The sequence below is a fragment of the Brienomyrus brachyistius genome, unplaced genomic scaffold (genome assembly GCF_023856365.1).
Source record: "Brienomyrus brachyistius isolate T26 unplaced genomic scaffold, BBRACH_0.4 scaffold36, whole genome shotgun sequence".
Lineage (NCBI taxonomy): Eukaryota > Metazoa > Chordata > Actinopteri > Osteoglossiformes > Mormyridae > Brienomyrus > Brienomyrus brachyistius.
The window spans coordinates 2,710,905-2,732,548 of record NW_026042311.1 but is presented as its reverse complement, the minus strand read 5'-3'; the positions used below and the strand labels follow the sequence as shown (position 1 = coordinate 2,732,548).

At 40.2% G+C, this 21,644-nt stretch overlaps 1 protein-coding gene across 9 annotated transcripts in view; it reads left to right on the top strand.

Annotated features, from left to right (window-relative positions):
• Positions 1-568: 568 nt before the first annotated feature.
• LOC125722006 (uncharacterized) overlaps positions 569-21,644 on the top strand; it is a 62,629-nt gene continuing 41,553 nt past the window's right edge. The window contains exons 1-2 of one of the 9 annotated variants that reach the window (XR_007386049.1): positions 569-734; positions 13,811-15,193. Coding sequence is in view for 3 of the 9 variants with exons in the window: in XM_048998266.1 (XP_048854223.1) it covers positions 813-1,487 (675 nt within the window). In the remaining 6 variants the exon portion in view is untranslated. Of the gene's footprint in view, positions 1,508-13,810; positions 15,194-21,644 lie in introns of all 9 variants that reach the window. The other 8 variants (XR_007386048.1, XR_007386050.1, XR_007386051.1 and 5 more) reach the window with 8 other exon arrangements.

Genomic DNA, 21,644 nt, shown 5'->3' with positions numbered 1-21,644 from the left:
TTACATCTATTTACATTGTTACACAGGATTAACACTTTCAAATATTCTTAGCTTGGTTAGTGTTAACTCAGTTCTTGGTAGTATTCATCTGGGTATTCATTTGATGTGGAGCACAGTTGTTTCGTATTTGATTCTAGTTATAATTTGGTGACATTACTGTTTAATATGCTATTGCACTTACAGTATCGTGCATTTTACAGTAGATTTTTTTTGCAATCTTGCTCGCTGTTTCTTTTATTCTTTCTTTTTTATATATGTGAACCCTGTAATTATTTATTATAATAATTATAACAATTGTATTTTCTGTATGGTTGAAGAATTTCCAGCTCTTTATTTATTTTATTATCTCTGTTAAGTGCTGGTTAATCTCTCATTTATTCCCCAGAGAGCGAATTGAGAGAGCTGATCGATGGACCAATACCCAACACTGGGAAGCCTGGAACCTGTGGGATGAAGTGATCAACTGGGGAGAAGGTGTGGAGGAGTTCTCACCAGTGACACTCCCCACTGTCCAGGCTGGGGGGGTTAAGGGGGGATTGGGGGGGTCTACTGATTTGGGTAAGGGAGGGGAGAGTGTGGGAAAGGATGGACTGCTAGCCAGCACTAGTATTTCATCTCAAAGTCTTCAGAGTAATTACGGCCTTTCATCTGAAGACTGGGAAATTTATAAAACTTGCTACCTTAACAAAAAAAAGAAAGTCAGGAAGGACCGGACAAGCCGGGGGGAGGGTGAGGTAAGGGGGCAGAGTAGTGAGGAATATGTGGATGTACCAGAGTGGGGAACATTTGAGGGGAAGGCCTCCAGGGTTGTGATGGAGGGGACAGAGGCTGGTATTAGTATGATGGATATGCTAAATGGAGGTGAGGAGAATGTATGTGAGGTGGGAGTGAATGTGGAGGAGGTTAAGGGAGGAGGAGGGAAAAGTACAGGGAATGCTGTGGAATATGTGGTGTCACAAGTAGGCAGAACTTGGCTAGAACCCATCCAGGAGGAAGACCTTGAGGAAGATGAAGAAAGAGATGAGGAGCTTCAGGAAGCAGAAGACACTGATGCTGCCACAGTGGACAGTTGGCAGTGCATGGCGGCATATGTAGCCAGAATATGGCTGCAGACTTTACAGGAAGATGGACCTGAGGAAAATGAAGAAGCTGATGTGGTATTCCAGCAGGCAGAAGATGCTGATGCTACCACACTGGTCAGGTTTCAGTGTATGGTGGCATCTGAAGACAGATCACAGCTACTGACTATACCAGAAGAAGGACCTGAGGAAGAGGACGAGACTGAAGTGATGAAGACAGATAAAACAAAAGAAGATGCTGATGCTGCCGAGAAGATCTACAGTGAAGAAGAAGTATCATTCCATGTGAATGCCGAAGATCTTTCTGAAGATGCTACTGAGAAGAGCCACAAGAAGAAGAAGAAGAAGATGAAGTGGTGCTTCTTCTGCTGTCCCCTGCCCTTCAGAAGAAGTAGCAAGAGGCAGTAATTATAAGGTTGTGAATTCAGGTTTACAAATGACTTAAAGCAGTAATATAACTCTGGTGTGTTTCTGAAAAACGCACCGCCTTCTGCCTGCTGTCATTCGGCGAACGTGTAGGAGGCTATTCTGGTAACAGGTAAAGTTGTCATTTAACGTAATGCTAACGTGCATTACCAGTTAGTAAGTGTTTTACTATATCACACACCTTACGTCCTTTATAGTTTTAGTCCGGTGCACTCTGTATCCATGCTAACTAGCTAGCTAATGTTAACATGACGCAGTACAGTCTTCCAGCTTGGGGATTCCCACCCCTGTCCGCGGCCAGTATTCCGCAGGGGGGTTTGGGGAGGTGTTGGTTGCAAATGCAAACGATCCCTTCATGTTCATGCGTTGTGTTCTAATGTGTAAATAAAAGATAACTATCAAATTCAATGTTTATGTCCTATTATACTAGATAAGACTGTAAAATAGTTTGCCCTGCATATGGATGCCATGCAGTCAGAGTATGATCAAGATAGGGTGTGAGTGTGGAAAAAAGACAAATGTAACAGTATTTGAGGGATGGAGGGATGAGAAGAGTGGGATGGAGGGAAATGTAAGGAGAAGGAGGTTCTTCGGAGTTCCGAGATGTGTTTGGCTGTAATAAATCTGGAATATAGCTATATGACATAGTTTTTGATAACACCAGCATTTATTTTTTAGGTTTGTCGAGCTCCGTCAAAATAATTAGAACGAGTCCCTTATGTAACTGGAACCCCTCTCACATGTAAACACAGTGACACGCTACAGCGTTGGTTTGTTGTCTGAGGCTATGATACTGACCACAAACACATTCTCAAATTTCACTGCACCAATCACAGCATACGCAGGCAGAAAAATTATCGCAAAAAACATTCAGCATTAGACTCTAAAACCGTCTGTAATGTCTGTGTTTATCCAGTGGACCATAAATTAAAATAAGCTTTCCTATTTCAGTTTCTTTTAGATGTTATAAAGTAATAAATAAAGAATCATAATAATTAAACCATGTATTACTGACTATCAGACAACTTCAACAAGTTACCACATGGATGCAAAATCAAAGATATTCATTTGCGCCTGGCATTAACCATGTACTCCTTCACAGTACTAAGCCATAGAAAGGGCCCCAATGAAACCCCTGCATTCCTGCATCGCAGATACTCTAATCTCAGCATTTATAAGATTATATTTGTACTACCTGCCAATTTTTATATTAGATGAGACTAAAAATTGAGAAATATCTATATGCAGAAGTAGTTTTTCCTGATAAGAAGGATAATATCAAGACTGTCAGCATTTACAAATCGAATTATGACACATCTGAGTAGCCCAGACTGTCCGGAAAACAAAGCCGTACAGCATATGTGGCTGACTAATGTACATACAGTGTAATAAACTTATAATCAAATGGATAGAAAAACGCTCAATAATAGACAGGATTCAAAGGGTAAATAAGGTGCATCATGTGGAAGAGAAGTTAGGTGGCGTTGGGGTGCATTGTGAGTTTCATCTGGTAGCTAGAAGGGAACAAACAGGGCTTTTGGGGGGGGGGGGGGGGGACTTCTCCGGGGGCTACATCGCTCTACCTTTTTTTAAAATGATTTATTTAAAAAAATATATTTTCTCCTTACACTATAATGGCAGGTTTAGGACTAATACAGTACAGTCATAACCAGTGTCAAGGATTCTATGCATTGCTACACAGAGACAAGTCCAGATATTGAGCCCAAGGCTGAAATTGTGGTTTACTTACAAGTGCACTTTGCTGGGCAGTGGGGGTGTTTGTCCTTCTCTGCTCACATTTTCCCCTCTTATCCTGTCTTCTCCTCCGCAGCCCTTCCTCCTTCTCTCTGTTGCTTCTATATTCCCTCCCCTCCAGTCATCTATGTTCTCCTTCCTCTGCGGTCTCTCCTCTTCTCCCATTCTTCAGTTATACTGTCTTCTCCGCTCTCCCTGTATCCCTCCTGTCTTCTGGTCCTGTCGTCTCTTCTCCAGTCATCCCCTGCTTCTCAGTCATCTCTGCATCTTTTCTCTCATTTGTTTGCTTATTCTTTGATTGTTTGTGTTATTCGTTAACCCACCACCCCATGCTGGATGAGTCTTGATGTTTTTTGTCCTTTTTAAAGTTAGGCTTCTTCCTTTGTTTTTGTGCCATATCTTCTGCCCTCTTCTGGTTGCGGCAGTGCATGACACGGGTGGAAAATAGGGTTTATTACAACACACACATCAAAACCAAAAGGATCAGGATGGTTCCAAAATAAACAGCAAATGACCAGGAATGAACTAAATGATGGAATAAACACAACTAGAGAACTATATACATACATACAACATACAGCTATAATGAACCATCAAACAACAGAAGCAGAACAGGCACTTAAATACAGAGCTAACAAGACACAGTGCAGGACAGTGAGAATCATAAACAATAACAAGGACTGAGGGCAACCCAGGAACAGGCGTTACAGTTAAACAGCACTGGTGAAATCAAAGTGACCTTTCAGCCACATGGTCAGCTCTGCATCGCCCTCTGCTGTTTGCATTAGAAGCTGCTTGAAATTCCCACTCTCCTTGCCAACACCTCGAAAAGCCAGGCCTTGCCGTGCCAAGTACTTAACTTCAGAAGATTTTTCCTCACTTGCTGCTGCTCTTTCCAGCTCATCTGAAGGTTGAATATTAACAGGATTGATCTTCTGAATCCATGTCATCAGTGCTAATCTGTGGCACTGCCTGTCTTTATGTGCACTGAATTTCCCCAGTGCCTTTTCCAGTTTCACATGCCAGTCTTCACAAGAGCTGAATGTGTCTTTCATGCCAGTTTAGACATTTGTGTTACAAATTATTTTGCACAGTAGAAACAAAGAACCCCCCTTAAGATGAGGGGGGGCTGTAATGGAGCCCAGTGTGATCTTTAAACCATTTCTCCTGAAAGCAGGGTCTCCTGTTTGATAGACGTGACATTTACATTTGGCTGATTTGGTGAAGGTCCAAGCTCCTCCCCCCTCCTCCCTAATACACCTTCATCTTCACCTGCCTGTCTGCTCTCTCTCTCTCTCTCTCTCTCTCTCTCTCTCTCTCTGTCATTGACTCACACTCAGTCTCCCTGATTAAATGCTGTATCTGAAATACACACCACAGGCCAAACTAAGAAGCATATTAAACTAACATCAGGATCAGGCTGCTGTGACGTCATTATTCACTCTTAACCATCAATATTTGCTCCTTTTCTCACTCCCCTCCATGTCTTTACTCTCAGCACAGCAGAGTTTACATGAAAGCAGTTATCAGTAAACAAGTGGTGCTTCTTGGCATGATGCTCAGGAATGGATTTCTAAGGATTTGTTACCTGAATGAGAATGATTAATATATGAAGAACCTTTGACTCACATACTGTATACGTCTATCATCTGACTGGCACTAATTATCTCACTGTCTCTACTTACTTTCCTGCTTTTCTGTGGTTGCCCAAAAACTCACGATTGTCACACTTCCTCTTCATGATGACAAGCTACTCACTGTGAATAAATGCTGACTGTAATAAAACTATTTGCATTTAAATCATACATTAATGACACAAAATACTTACTATTACTTACTTACTTATTTTGCACAGTAGAAACAAAGAACCCTCAAAGGACCTCAAAGGTTTAAATATACATTTGCAGATAAATGAAATGCTATGTGGCCCAATGGGTGGCGCTGTCTGGGGATTTGAACCCCTATTACTGCATGTTCGTACCTTGTTTGTGCTGGTTTGCCTGCTGTTTCTGCCGCAGGTGAAAAAGCATACAGGCAGCTGAACCGGTGTCTCTAAACAAGCCATTGTGGGTGCAGGTCATAAGGCGATTTCCTACTGCACGAACTTGGCCCAACTGAAGGTCTTAGGAGGTAGTTCCTGAACCATTTTTTAGTTCCAAAAAGAACATACTTTTTTCTCGACCAAGACTTACTGGGTGGGGCTTATAGTAATAAACTTTTCCTATTGGTTGACCACAAGCCCCAGCGCCAACTTGAAAGTTTCATGGAAATGCAGGAAAAGAGCTCAGTTACACTAAAGGCATCAATGTGTAACTTTTTTGCTTCTGTCCCCAAAGTTCTGCATCTGAAAATGCGATTGATAACGATTAGCGTAATGAAGAAGTGTATATTATGGACACTGGACTGGAGCATTGTCAGATAACCTCTCAGTTATCCTTGTGTGAGAAATATACACAGTTACATATTGAGATTATATTAGATGATGTGGTCTTGAGAGTGGGGCGGCATGGTGGTGCAGTGTTGCCTCACACCTCTAGGACCCGGGTTCGAGTCTCCGCCTGGGTCACATGTGTGCAGAGTTTGCATGTTCTCCCCATGTTGTCGTGGGGTTTCCTCCGGGTACTCCGGTTTCCCCCCACAGTCCAAAAATATGCTGAGGCTAATTGGACTTGCTAAATTGCCTGTAGGTGTGCATGTGTGAATGCATGGTGTGTGAGTGTGCCCTGCGATGGGCTGGTCCCACATCCTGGGTTGTTCCCTGCCTCGTGCCCATTGCTTCCGGGATAGGCTCCGGACCCCCCGTGACCCAGTAGGATAAGCGGTTTGGAAAATGGATGGATAATAATAATAATAACAAATAATGATGATAATCATTGATGTCCAATGACTGCCAGTTACTGTAAACAGTAAAGTACACGTAACTGGACATGTCTGTATTATTTTGGTTTATACTTATTAATCCATTAATTCTAACTTTTGTACTTTAAATGGACAGAGTACAGTTATTATTATTAGGAAAAGTATTGTGAGGGAACGCAAAACTATTGAGAGGAAACACAAAACAATTAAAAATATATTTTCTCACCCTGACATCTAAGGGACTCCATATACTGCAGATGATCTATAGAAAAAAATCACAAATACATCACTATCAACAAATATGTGGTTTTATTTATGATGTATGAAATCAAAATCATTGGGACTCAAAGGAAAATGGCTCTTCGCAATTTTCTTTTAAACCGTAATCATAGGCAAATTGATTAAACATAAGTATTGATTTATTTCCATGATAACATTGTATATAATACTTATTTTGTCACCCTGGTCTATTTCATTGCACATAAGAGAAGGCACACAGAATAATAACCAAAGGGTGAAGAATTTGATTGTGATTTTATTTTGAAAGATCACTTTATTATGGAAGGCCATTTGGGACTTAACATCTACTTTGACGCCCATGTCAAACAAATTATGTCTTAACACGTATATTACTTACGTGTTAAGCCATTCGGACATCTTAACACGTCTTAAAACTGCATGTTAATGCGGGCAATTTGAACCTCTTAAGACGTTTGTACCTTTAATGCATCTATGCTATTGGTTGGCATAAACGTACACACCCCTTTTGACGTAAGGGCTATACGCATGCAGTACGTGCCCTGTACGTTGTAGTCACGTGGTCTCTACGTTCAGCCATGTGAGTCCTACGTTGTTATTACGTATAGGCAACGTATGTATTACGTGTCAAACGTGACTATGATGTTGTATTCGGCACAGTCCATTTGTTGGAGGGGTGAATCACGGGTTTATTTAAACTGGCAGAACAGTTATCGTTAAATCTTTACAAAGTATAACTGGCAGTTTTAACATTTAATGAAACTGGAGCAAAAATGGTAAATCTGGCTAATATTGATTTAATTGCACTGGTGTCTTTGTGCTGAACAGTGCAGATGAGCTAAACTTATCATTTTGATCACTTTCTGTTCTGCATTATCAGCAAAAAACTATATATTCAGCAAGGAAACGTATGTAGTTATTCATTTATTTGTAATAAGGAGTTTATAGTGAACGGTCATAGCAACAGTATGAATGGCATCAATAATTTAGCTGCCTTATATTTTCCCGGATGTACGTCGCATAGCCATTCTAGATATCTGAAATGACAATTGTGGATAGGAAGAATGTCATTGTGGATATCTGAAATGCTCTCTTTGACTAGGAAGAATTGAATTAGAGATATCTGCAATACATATCCAGTCTAGCGATTAAATGTTAAAACGCCTTGCCATACTTTTGCATGTATTGTTCCTGTGCTCCAGTATTAAACTATTTTAAAATGCAAAATAATTATTCTGTTACTGCATTGTTAATTTTTTTCCCACGTTTTTTAAACAAATCTAATAACAGAGTAGATGAATTGATCATATTGAGGGGTTGTGCCATTGCCTTTCTCTGTCCATGTCCTTGTGTTCTACACCACACCTTTGTTTCCTGTAAACCTGCGTTAGGCTCTTTCTGTACCTTTCCGACACAGAAACCTTTTCTTAACATGGATTTATAACTGTCTTCTCACTTGAGTATGAATGATGCTTAGATATAATCTATATAATATAAATTTGATATATACTATATATGTGCATCCCACAGAAATCTCCACAATTGTAGAGATACATATGGTCTCTATGCTTTTCCTAGAGAGCCCAGGCATGAGACACAAAATAATCAGTTTTCCACAGCATTTTCCTCCAAGCCTTCTCTAGTTAAACCATAGAGACTATACCATCTCGCGTAGTCACTGGATAGCATGCAAAGAGCCATTTCTGTGGTTTTTGTTCTCTTGCCCCATTCATCACAATCGCGGTGGATTAAAAGAAAAAGTCAAAAACAGTACTGTGTCATGCTATGTGCAATAGGATTGCAGATTAGCTTAATGGACAGTCACCCCCGTTAAATTTTTTTACAGTTTTTCTGAATACTTAAACACTAACAATGATTCTTATAAAACTATTAATAGTTATAGCAAAATTACTCACTGTTTTGCACTCAGTTTGCACTTTTGTAACACACAATTTGCAAATGTGTAAATACAATCCACTGCACAGCACTCTTTTTGCGGAACTGTAAACACAACTCACTGTTTTACACACAATTTCTAAATGATCAACACACTCCTAGTAAAACTATAAACATTTATGGCTATTGTTTACACTACTTTGCCAGCTGTCTGGCCACACTGTCACATGTGAAAACGGTTTTAGATAATTAGTTCACTTTGCAATCAGCATGAGCGCTATAAATAAGCCACAGGTACAGTAAGCTTTCAGTGTGGAGAACAATGGAGGGAGAAGGAAGACTGAGAAGAGTGAGAATTAGAGAAGGGCAAGGAAGAGGATGAAGACTAGGAGGTGAATTTAGAGGATGAGGAGGTGAAGAGGAAGGAGGAAGGGTAAGAAGAAATAGAATAACTGATGTCATCAGAGCTACAACAGTGGATCATGTGATCAACCATGGAATGACCCTGAGGGAAGCTGGCCAATGGGTTCAGCCTGACCTGAGCCGCTACGCTGTAGCAGGCATCATAAGGACGGTTCCAAATGAGAATCGGTTAGTACAGTTACTTCACAGTACGTTTTGTAATAGTACCATACTCTAATGAGAAACACAACAATGCTGTACAGGTAAAAACTGAAATGGTTACTCTACAGACCTGCTAGACATCCAGAATCTGGGGGCAGAGGAAGAATGTTCACTGAAGAACGAGAGACCCATATAGTCAATATGGTGATCACAAATAATTCCATTAGGCTACGAGAAATACAGCAGCGCATAATAGAGGATGACACCACCTTCCGAAACATAAACAATGTGAGCATCTCTGCATTATCTCGTGTACTGGCATGCAACAGAATCAGGATGGAGCACATTTACAGAGTCCCTTTTGAAAGAAACAGTGAACGCGTTGGCATGGCAGGAACATTACTGGACACGGTGCCATAACCAATGTCCCAGGACAGCGTGGTGGTAACATAACTATGTGTGCAGCTATAAGTCAGAACGGTGCTGTTCACCATCATGCAACCCTGGGCCCATGTAACACTGCACACATTATTACATTCCTGGACAGCCTACATCATATGCTCACTAATGTTCACAGACCAGTTATGTCATCATATGGGACAATATTAGTTTCCATAGGACTACTTTAGTTCGCAACTGGTTTACAGTCGCCCACTCTTCACTGTACTCAACCTCCCGCCTTACTCTCCATTCTTGAATCCGATTGAAGAATTCTTCTCTGCCTGGTGCTGGAAGGTCTATGATCGTCATCCCCATCAACGCATGGCTCTTTTACAGGCAATGGAGGAGGCATGCGAGAATATTGACCAGGCATCATGTCAGGCCAGGATAAGGCACTCCAGGAGAGTTTCCCCGGTGCCTTGGTCTAGAAAGCATTGCATGTGATGTTGATGAAATTCTGTGGCCGGACCCAAAGAGACGACAAGAATGATTTTTTTTCTCTCTCTCAGTGAAATTGTATGTTGTCTTGTGTTTCTTTTGATGCATGTGAATAAACATTCATACTTGAAATTTGAATCTTGAATTGTGTTTACAGAACTATTTATGACAAAAGTATGACCTCAAATTGACATACCTCGTGCACAGAGAAAGCAAAAGCCAGATGTGTTTTCCATTCCTACCATCAGTGTGTAGTTGGTGCATTGTATGCTTATTAAGATGATGGTTTGTGTTAACTGATTGGTACAAAAATACCATTTTTACAAAGGTTTGAAGAGTTAAGCAAGATTTATTAGTTTTTGCAAGAGACCTACAATGTTTTGCTGATTTGGTGGTTTTTTTATTTGTGTGCAGAGTTTTTGCAAAATAGCCAGTAGTTACAAAAATGTGTTTAAGCCATCAGAAAAAAACATGTGTGCTTTGGTGCACACCCATCCATCCATCCATTTTCCAAACCGCTTATCCTACTGGGTCGCGGGGGGTTCCGGAGCCTATCCTGGAAGCAATGGGCACGAGGCAGGGAACAACCCAGGATGGGGGGCCAGCCCATTGCAGGGCACACTCACACACCAGTGACTCTCACACACACACCTCCGGGCAATTTAGCAACTCCAATTAGCCTCAGCATGTTTTTGGACTGTGGGGGGAAACCAGAGTACCCAGAGGAAACCTCACGACGACATGGGGAGAACATGCAAACTCCACACACGTGACCCAGGCAGAGACTCAAACCCGGGTCCCAGAGGTGTGAGGCAACAGTGCTGACCACTGCACCATCATGCCGCCACCCATGAATTCATTTTTCCATTTTTATTTTCAATAATATTGATGTTAACTCAGCATCTTATTTTCAATGTTGAAAAAGTCACTTTATATCAAGGTTTCGCCACCATTAATTTTTCAATATTGAAAATCTGACCAAAAATCAATTCAGTTTCAATGCTGATAATTTAACACTGACCATAATTCAATGCATTTAACTATACTTCAACGCTGAAACAATAACATGATGCTATCTGGGCTATGAATAATTATTTAAATTGATATACAGATTCCAAGCTCATATAGGTGACACACAGGTACATAATGGGCCTCTTATGTCTTAGGTAGCCAGCTACTGTGTTTGATAACCCACCATCATAATAATAGTTTCCTTGCACCAGTATAAAAGTAAACCAATTGATCCCTCTTGCAATAACCTGCGGTATGAAACTGAATAAAATGTATCGTACCAGTCTTGGGGAAAACCAGTGAGAATCCACTGTGAAACAGCACTGCGCAAATTCTCATGTGTTCCTAATGACAAGGGCAAGACTGGTAATCAAACTAGCCTCTCAGCAGGAGTGTTAGTGTGAAAGCAGGGCTTATTGACACAGATAATAAAGCTTGTTAGAATGCGTAACATAAATATTTAGCTGGGCCCAGAAGAGGTGAGAGCTCCCCTAGTGGCTACAGGAGTGTTAGTGTAAAAGCAGGGCTTATTGACACAGATAATAAAGCTTGTTAGAATGCGTAACATAATTATTTAGCTGGGCCCAGAAGAGGTGAGAGCTCCCCTAGTGGCTACAGGAGTGCATTTTCCCCAAAGCAGATATAATGGATGGTGGTCTTATTGCTTTTAGACCACAACTTGGGATAGAAGAACAAATCAAATTATTTTCCTCATTTAATATTCAGATTTTAATTGGGCTTAAATTTTAGAACACAGTGTGTTCTAGGATGGTACGTTATGGATATTAGTCTCTACCACATTCTAACGCTATAAATCCGGACCTTTTCCTATGTTTGATTTGGTGGCTGCCAGGCGTTCTGAGTAGTATAGTGACTATGGTAGGCGTGTGATTCCCTATGGAATTTTTTGTTCTGTTCTGTGTGGCAAATACATATAATGCTGACATTTTTCCTGGAAGATTTGGGATTTTTCATCCCGTGCCTTAAGGTATTTCTCTCCAGCTCTAGGGAGTCTCCCCCGAAAACACCAGTCACTCACTAGCCTTAGACTTATGCTTGCTGACTTATTCAACACCATGAAGGATTAACAGAAAAACAGAAACCTATTAAAAGGCTGCACCATATCATGATATGCAAATAAACATCCAGCATCATTATTTCACAGGGAAGTACATTATTTATTGATAATTATAACCCTAACCCTTACTTCTCAGCTTGACAAACATAAGGTGCGGCGCGTGAGCATGTGAACTGGTTGAAATGCAAGTGTCTCACAGTCAGTGCATAAAACTTGAGAGCCCTGACTTTACTTATATAGCCCACAACATGTTTATGATTCATAAATAAATCTGGCCAGCAAATCGGTCTTTCATTTTCCATAGAATAAAAAAAACGATAATGTTATCCCGCTGATAATTGCAGGCGCGTTTCACCCCCGGCACTGGCTGGAGACACAGGCAAACGGCATACAATCTTATTGAGGTACAAAAATTATTCCATCTACTCTGCACTTCTGCATAACTTCCATCATAGTGCCAGTTTTTGCCAGATCAAATCTGCAATCAGAAAATTACTGCATACATGCCTTTATATTACGGTCAAGCGGAGAGTCAGAGCAGTTTCCATAGAAACAACGTAAACAAACTTTACCGTTTGAAGCACAACAAACTCTGAGTGAAAATGGCGCAGAGGTGAGTAGCTTGTTAGCTCTCCAAAATGTCTTTGAATTCTTCAACTGATGTTGTGCTACTTTGATTATTTAGCCTTTTATACTATAATGACATAGTAAATGTCTATAATACAATAAAAAACATTACATATTTTTTTTATATTACATATTTTTTTAACGTCATTTAAAGTGCAGTGGTTTTTATTGCTACTGTGGTTGCTAATATTTAAATAATGACAGACTATTTGGTTAGTAAATTCATCTCAAACATGCTAGTTTAGTAGGGCTTCCCAACCTTTCGATGTCCGCGGATCGGTTTCCGTCGTAGAAAAGTGTCACGGATCGGTAAGACGGCGGTATAATTTGGGGGTTCCCACGCCGAGCGGCGGGAGATTGACGGTGTATACGGACATGCGGGGCTAATGGCGTATTTCCGTACATCAATACGGGCAGCTTTCTTTCCAAAACGGCGCGATCCCCTAATGAACGGGACGGCTGGCTCCTCTACCCCCGGTTGTCTGCCGCCCGGTGCAATACTCCGCGCGGACGGTACCGGAACACCGACCGGAAGTTGGGACCCCCTACTGTACAGGGTGGTAGGTAAATTGTTAAAAAAAAATTGGGGCATTACTTTCGGAGTAGGCTAGATGCTTCTAAGTTTATCATTACATCTCTTTACATTGTTACACAGGATTAACACTTTCAAATATTCTTAGCTTGGTTAGTGTTAACTCAGTTCTTGGTAGTATTCATCTGGGTATTCATTTGATGTGGAGCACAGTTGTTTCGTATTTGATTCTAGTTATAATTTGGTGACATTACTGTTTAGTATGATATTGCACTTACAGTATCGTGCATTTTACAGTAGATTTTTTTTGCAATCTTGCTCGCTGTTTCTTTTATTCTTTCTTTTTTATATATGTGAACCCTGTAATTATTTATTATAATAATTATAACAATTGTATTTTCTGTATGGTTGAAGAATTTCCAGCTCTTTATTTATTTTATTATCTCTGTTAAGTGCTGGTTAATCTCTCATTTATTCCCCAGAGAGCGAATTGAGAGAGCTGATCCATGGACCAACACCCAACACTGGGAAGCCTGGAACCTGTGGGATGAAGTGATCAACTGGGGAGAAGGTGTGGAGGAGTTCTCACCAGTGACACTCCCCACTATCCAGGCTGGGGGGGTTAAGGGGGGATTGGGGGGGTCTACCGATTTGGGTAAGGGAGGGGTTAGTAAGGGAGGGGAGAGTGTGGAAAACGATGGACTGCTAGCCAGCACTAGTATTTCATCTCAAAGTCTTCAGAGTAATTACGGCCTTTCATCTGAAGACTGGGAAATTTATAAAACTTGCTACCTTAACAAAAAAAAGAAAGTCAGGAAGGACCGGACAAGCCAGGGGGAAGGTGAGGTAAGGGGGCAGAGTAGTGAGGAATATGTGGAGGTACCAGAGTGGGGAACATTTGAGGGGAAGGCCTCCAGGGTTGTGATGGAGGGGACAGAGGCTGGTATTAGTATGATGGATATGCTAAATGGAGGTGAGGAGAATGGATGTGAGGTGGGAGTGAATGTGGAGGAGGTTAAGGGAGGAGGAGGGAGAAGTGCAGGGAATGCTGTGGAGTATGTAGTGTCACAAAGAGGCAGAACTTGGCTAGAACCCATCCAGGAGGAAGAACTTGAGGAAGATGAAGAAACAGATGAGGAGCTTCAGGAAGTAGAAGACACTGATGCTGCCACAGTGGACAGTTGGCAGTGCATGGCGGCATATGTAGCCAGAATATGGCTGCAGACTTTACAGGAAGATGGACCTGAGGAAAATGAAGAAGCTGATGTGGTATTCCAGCAGGCAGAAGATGCTGATGCTACCACACTGGTCAGGTTTCAGTGTATGGTGGCATCTGAAGACAGATCACAGCTACTGACTATACCAGAAGAAGGACCTGAGGAAGAGGACGAAACTGAAGTGATGAAGACAGATAAAACAAAAGAAGATGCTGATGCTGCCGAGAAGATCTACAGGGAAGAAGAAGTATCATTCCATGTGAATGCCGAAGATCTTTCTGAAGATGATACTGAGAAGAGCCACAAGAAGAAGAAGAAGAAGATGAAGTGGTGCTTCTTCTGCTGTCCCCTGCCTTTCAGAAGGATTAGCAAGAGGCAGTAATTATAAGGCTGTGAATTCAGGTTTAGAAATGACTTAAAGCAGTAATATAACTACATTATTGACACCTTCACAATGCACTGTAATGCATCCATAAATATATTATAGACATGGGTATAAATATTGAAGAAAAAAAAGCATAACACATTATAGCCATGTTTATTATGGATTAATGGCCGATATAATGTATTATGAAGATATTTATTGTGTATATATAGATCAGAGCATTCATAATGCATTATCAACATAGCTATAATGTGTTATGCCTTTGTATAAGTATTTACAGCCGTGTTTTTAATACTTTTATAAATGATTTATAAGGCATTAATTGGGTATGTATAATGCAGTTATATGACTGCTTTAAGTAAAGTCAAGTAAAGTGTTTATTTTCTTTTTCTTAGAATACCCGTGTTAGAGCCCTGCATTGGGACTGGGATCCCGCGGGACCCAACGGAAAGAGATACTGTTTAAGTGTTAATGTAGCTATAAGATACGATAGGATAAGATATGCAAAGTTAAAATATAAGACAGGCTAAGACGAAATATATTAATATAAGCTAAGTTGAAATATAATAAGATAAGATAGGTTAAGTTATATAATAAGATAGGCTAAGTTAAAATATAATAAGATAGGTTAAGTTAAGATATGACAAGATAGGCTAAGATAAAATATGATAGGCTAAGTTAACATATGATAAGGTAGGCTATGTTAAGATAACAGATTTGCAATAAAACATATTTACTTTTCAAACTGTGTCTTTGTCATCTTTTCAGTGTTGTGTCTGTCTTTGTTTGATAATTTTGAATCGTTAATTTATATCTGAGACTCTCCTAAATGTCAATAAGCAGAGACGGAGGAATGGGAGGAAGGTACGGTTAAGTATAAATGATAAAGTATCAAAATCACAGTGTTGCCTTATTTTGACGCAGAGAAAGTAATTTCAGTGTTACTACCACATATGAGTTAATGGCTGCAAATGTTGGTGTTACAAGTGCCGGTAAATAATGCGGCGTAAGTTTAACTCCGGTGTGTTTCTGAAAAACGCGCAGCCTTCTGCCTGCTGTCATTCGGCGAACGTGTAGGAGGCTATTCTGGTAAGTAATAGGTAAAGTTGTCATTTAACGTAATGCTAACATGCATTACCAGTTAGTAAGTGTTTTACTATATGACACACCTTACATCCTTTATAGTTTTAGTCCGGTGCACTCTGTATCCATACTAACTAGCTAGCTAATGTTAACATGACGCAGTACAGTCTTCCAGCTTGAGGATTCCCACCCCTGTCCGCGGCCAGTATTCCGCAGGGGGGTTTGCGGAGGTGTTGGTTGCAAATGCAAACGATCCCTTCATGTTCATGCATTGTGTTCTAATGTGTAAATAAAAGATAACTATCAAATTCAATGTTTATGTCCTATTATACTAGATAAGACTGTAAAATAGTTTGCCCTGCATATGGATGCCATGCAGTCAGAGTATGATCAAGATAGGGTGTGCATGTGGAAAAAAGACAAATGTAACAGTATTTGAGGGAGGAGTGTGAAGGAGGGAAATGTAAGGAGAAGGAGGTTCCTCGGAGCTCCGAGATGTGTTTGGCTGTAATAAATCTGGAATATAGCTATATGACATAGTTTTTGATAACACCAGCATTTATTTTTTAGGTTTGTCGAGCTCCGTCAAAACAATTAGAACGAATCCATTATGTAACTGGAACCCCTCTCACATGTAAACACAGTGACACGCTACAGCGTTGGTTTGTTGTCTGAGGCTATGATACTGACCACAAACACATTCTCAAATTTCACTGCAGCAATCACAGCATATGCAGGCAGAAAAATGATCGCAAAAAACATTCAGCATTAGACTCTAAAACCATCTGTAATGTCTGTGTTTATCCAGTGGACCATAAATTAAAATAAGCTTTCCTATTTCAGTTTCTTTTAGATGTTATAAAGTAATAAATAAACAATCATAATAATTAAACCATGTATTACTGACTATCAGACAACTTCAACAAGTTACCACATGGATGCAAAATCAAAGATATTCATTTGCGCCTGGCACTAACCATGTACTCCTTCACAGTACTAAGCCATAGAAAGGGCCCCAATGAAACCCCTGCTTTCCTGCATCGCAGATACTCTAATCTCAGCATTTATAAGATTATATTTGTACTACCTGCCAATTTTTATATTAGATGAGACTAAAAATTGAGAAATATCTATATGCAGAAGTAGTTTTTCCTGATAAGAAGGATAATATCAAGACTGTCAGCATTTACAAATCGAATTATTACATATCTGAGTAGCCCAGACTGTCCGGAAAACAAAGCCGTACAGCATATGTGGCTGACTAATGTACATACAGTGTAATAAGCTGATAATCAAATGGATAGAAAAACGCTCAATAATAGACAGGATTCAAAGGGTAAATAAGGTGCATCATGTGGAAGAGAAGTTAGGTGGCGTTGGGGTGCATTGTGAGTTTCATCTGGTAGCTAGAAGGGAACAAACAGGGCTTTTGGGGGGGGGGGGACTTCTCCGGCGGCTACATCGCTCTACCTTTTTTTTTAAATGATTTATTTAAAAAAAAATCTTTTCTCCTTACACTATAATGGCAGGTTTAGGACTAATACAGTACAGTCATAACCAGTGTCAAGGATTCTATGCATTGCTACACAGAGACAAGTCCAGATATTGAGCCCAAGGCTGAAATTGTGGTTTACTTACAAGTGCACTTTGCTGGGCAGTAAGGGTGTTTGTCCTTCTCTGCTCACATTTTGCCCTCTTATCCTGTCTTCTCCTCCGCAGCCCTTCCTCCTTCTCTCTGTTGCTCCTATATTCCCTCCCCTCCAGTCATCTATGTTCTCCTTCCTCTGCGGTCTCTCCTCTTCTCCCATTCTTCAGTTATACTCTCTTCTCTGCTTTCCCTGTATCCCTCCTGTCTTCTGGTCCTGTCGTCTCTTCTCCAGTCATCCCCTGCTTCTCAGTCATCTCTGCATCTTTTCTCTCATTTGTTTGCTTATTCTTTGATTGTTTGTGTTATTTGTTAACCCACCACCCCATGCTGGATGAGTCTTGATGTTTTTTGTTCTTTTTAAAGTTAGGCTTCTTCCTTTGTTTTTGTGCCATATCTTCTGCCCTCTTCTGGTTGCGGCAGTGCATGACACGGGTGGAAAATAGGGTTTATTACAACACACACATCAAAACCAAAAGGATCAGGATGGTTCCAAAATAAACAGCAAATGACCAGGAATGAACTAAATGATGGAATAAACACAACTAGTGAACTATATACATACATACAGCTATAATGAAGCATCAAAGAACAGAAGCAGAACAGGCACTTAAATACACAGCTAACAAGACACAATGCAGGACAGTGAGAATCATAACCAATAACAAGGACTGAGGGCAACCCAGGAACAGGTGTTACAGTTAAACAGCACTGGTGAAATCAAAGTGACCTTTCAGCCACATGGTCAGCTCTGCATCGCCCTCTGCTGTTTGCATTAGAAGCTGCTTGAAATTCCCACTCTCCTTACCAACACCTCGAAAAGCCAGGCCTTGCCGTGCCAAGTACTTAACTTCAGAAGATTTTTCCTCACTTGCTGCTGCTCTTTCCAGCTCATCTGAAGGTTGAATATTAACAGGATTGATCTTCTGAATCCATGTCATCAGTGCTAATCTGTGGCACTGCCTGTCTTTATGTGCACTGAATTTCCACAGTGCCTTTTCCAGTTTCACATGCCAGTCTTCACAAGAGCTGAATGTGTCTTTCATGCCAGTTTAGACATTTGTGTTACAAATTATTTTGCACAGTAGAAACAAAGAACCCCCCTTAAGACGAGGGGGGGCTGTAATGGATCCCAGTGTGATCTTTAAACCATTTCTCCTGAAAGCAGGGTCTCCTGTTTGATAGACGTGACATTTACATTTGGCTGATTTGGTGAAGGTCCAAGCTCCTCCCCCCTCCTCCCTAATACACCTTCATCTTCACCTGCCTGTCTGCTCTCTCTCTCTCTCTCTCTCTCTCTGTCACTGTCTCTGTCTCACACTCAGTCTCCCTGATTAAATGCTGTATCTGAAATACACACATCAGGCCAAACTAAGAAACATATTAAACTAACATCAGGATCAGGCTGCTGTGACGTCATTATTCACTCTTAACCATCAATATTTGCTCCTTTTCTCACTCCCCTCCATGTCACCTGCATTCTCTGCCGTCAGCAGCCTCTTGCTGTCTCTCCCTCTTCATCTTTACTCTCAGCACAGCAGAGTTTACATGAAAGCAGTTATCAGTAAACAAGTGGTGTTTCTTGGCATGATGCTCAGGAATGGATTTCTAAGGATTTGTTACCTGAATGGGAATGATTAATATATGAAGAACCTTTGACTCACATACTGTATACGTCTATCATCTGACTGGCACTAATTATCTCACTGTCTCTACTTACTTTCCTGCTTTTCTGTGGTTGCCCAAAAACTCACGATTGTCACACTTCCTCTTCATGATGACAAGCTACTCACTGTGAATAAAAGCTGACTGTAATAAAACTACCTGCATTTAAATCACACATTAATAACGCAAAATACCTTAAGTAAGCAAGTATAGCTTTCTACAGTAATGGAATATAAAATTAATTAAACCTATTACTGTCTACAAAATAACACATTCAGCACTATATCAGACTTTACATCAGCTTTCTGTCCATTATAAATATACCTGAGTGAGCACCGTTGTTAGTTTCTAGGAGAATGTGCAGTTAATAACATTTCCAGGTAATTTAACCAGCGTAACTGCACATGAGGCAATTATTATAATTATAAACGTAGTAGGAGTAGGGGGCGCTATAGAGCGAAAGGGTGACTACGCCACTCTGTAACTGTCGCTAAGACGGTTATTTTATAATCACCTTTTGCTGGTTTGATTTAATATAGAATGTATACTGTGAAATGTATGCCAGTGCCCTCTGCTGACTATTTAATTGATCCGTGTTAACCCTTGAATACATGGTCATGTGACGGAATAGGGTAGGAGTAAATGCATGCTGGGAGATTCATGGAGTCAACTTGAGGTTTGTCGGCTTGTCACGGCAGGATCTGTAATAACTCCTAAGCATTTGGTCAGAAGGCGCACACGGTAATTTATATTTATTGTATTTACTTGTTGTCTTGTATTGAAAAGTGGAATTGCGGTGATGTATGAGCCGCTGTTTAGCGGTAATATCATGGATCTTTTAGAATGTCTTGTAAGATTAAATGTAATGCAGGAATTTAATAATATGTTTATTTTATAGTTTTTCACGGTGTCTAGAAGAATAAAGACGGAATAAACTTCAACATCTGTCAGGCGTATGTTTTCTGTACCAGATGAAGAACTTTGGGAGCTGTTAAATCTTCTATAGTAAAGGTAACCTTACAGTAAATGACGTCTGCTGTCATCTGACGCTATATAGAAAATGTAATTAAATAAGATTAAATTTACCTTCTGCGAGGGGCACCCTAATATAATGATATATATAATAATTATAATATAATATAATTATATAATTATAATAAATATAATATAATTATAATATAAAAATACACTGCTGTCTGTCTGCCATAAAATAAATAAAAGGGGGAATTGGAATTGCATATGACTATGGAGATTTTTACTAATTCACATAAGGGACAGCATAAAGGGTTGTTTCATTCAGTATCAGAGGAATTCATATATTTGTGTGATTATGATAATCACTCTATTATAACTTGATAGTACATCTCTTGAATTGAACTAATTACAGTGTCATGTATAACACTGCACTTTTTAATACATTGTCTGGCAGAACAGACTGCAAAACTGTAGTCTCAATGGAAAGCTGGATGAAATTCCTAGGGTGGCGTAGTCAGCTGTCCACTGAGTCTACAGTTTTGTAGTTCGGTCTGTCACAGTCTGGCGCAGTTGGCAGGATCATCGTCCTGAGAGCAGAGACGCGTGTTCAGTGTGAATGACTCTTCAGTTGTTTTTCTATTTTTAATTACTTTTTATTCCTATCCATGTCTTTTTTTACTTTTGTATGCTCATTATTTAGCCAGTACAGCTGTTTTTATTGTAGTCGAAAACAACAGTGAGTGCCAGTCACTGGCAAATCCCTTGGTTCCCGGTTCCACTCCATCTGTCCTCTGGTGGTCCCCTTGAGCTGTGGACCCCTTTCCAGTGTTCTGCAGCCTGATCCTCCTGAGCCGCACGGAAGCGGAAGTTGGCAAAGTGAGATGCGGCAGTAGGCCTATGCATGCAATTGACTGGAGTATGGAGAGTAAAGCCTTTCGTTTTCTTTAATAAAAGTTGTCCTTGTATTTTCTCATATGCGAGAACATCACAACTGCCACAGCACTTGTTGATGTGTAAGTGTGCCCTATTCAAACAATAAAGAGAAACTACATGCAGCACTGAAAAACTATTCCACGGCCAAAAAAAATGTAAACATTCTTTCTATATCAGAAGCTAGTCTCTGACTGAAATTTCTATAAATCTTTATATAAACTGATAGCAATTAACCTAAGAGTGCATGCTTGGATTGTAGTATCTGCATGTACTGTGGAACTAAAAAGAATCATAATCAACATATATAATTACGTAAATGAAAAACAAATACGTTGCATTTTCCTTAATAGTTTTGCACGTTGCCATAATTCATATTTAATTTAAAGTATGAAGCACCCAAGCAAAGTTTATGTTGAAATAATACTCAAGATTCTTAAGTCTTAGCTCTGGCACAGTGGTGGATCTAGAAAATTTTACATGGGGTGGCAAGAGATTTTAACAGAGTGGCATGGAGGTTCAGTGAGAAACCGACTATCATTCAGAATCGTGGAGCTCAGGAGCATACTTACACTGAAAAAGTGACAATTTATCTAAGCATTTGGACTCTCATGGTTAAAACAATGCTGACTGTACTTTTCATTATCACTGACCAGTTGTTTTTCTTTGTTGTGCTGTGCAGCAGAACGTTTCACAAACATATCCAAATTAAGAGCCTTTGCACGCTGGTTCTCAATGCTCAGCAGAGTTTCCAGGTCCGCGGTGTTCATGCCCAATTGT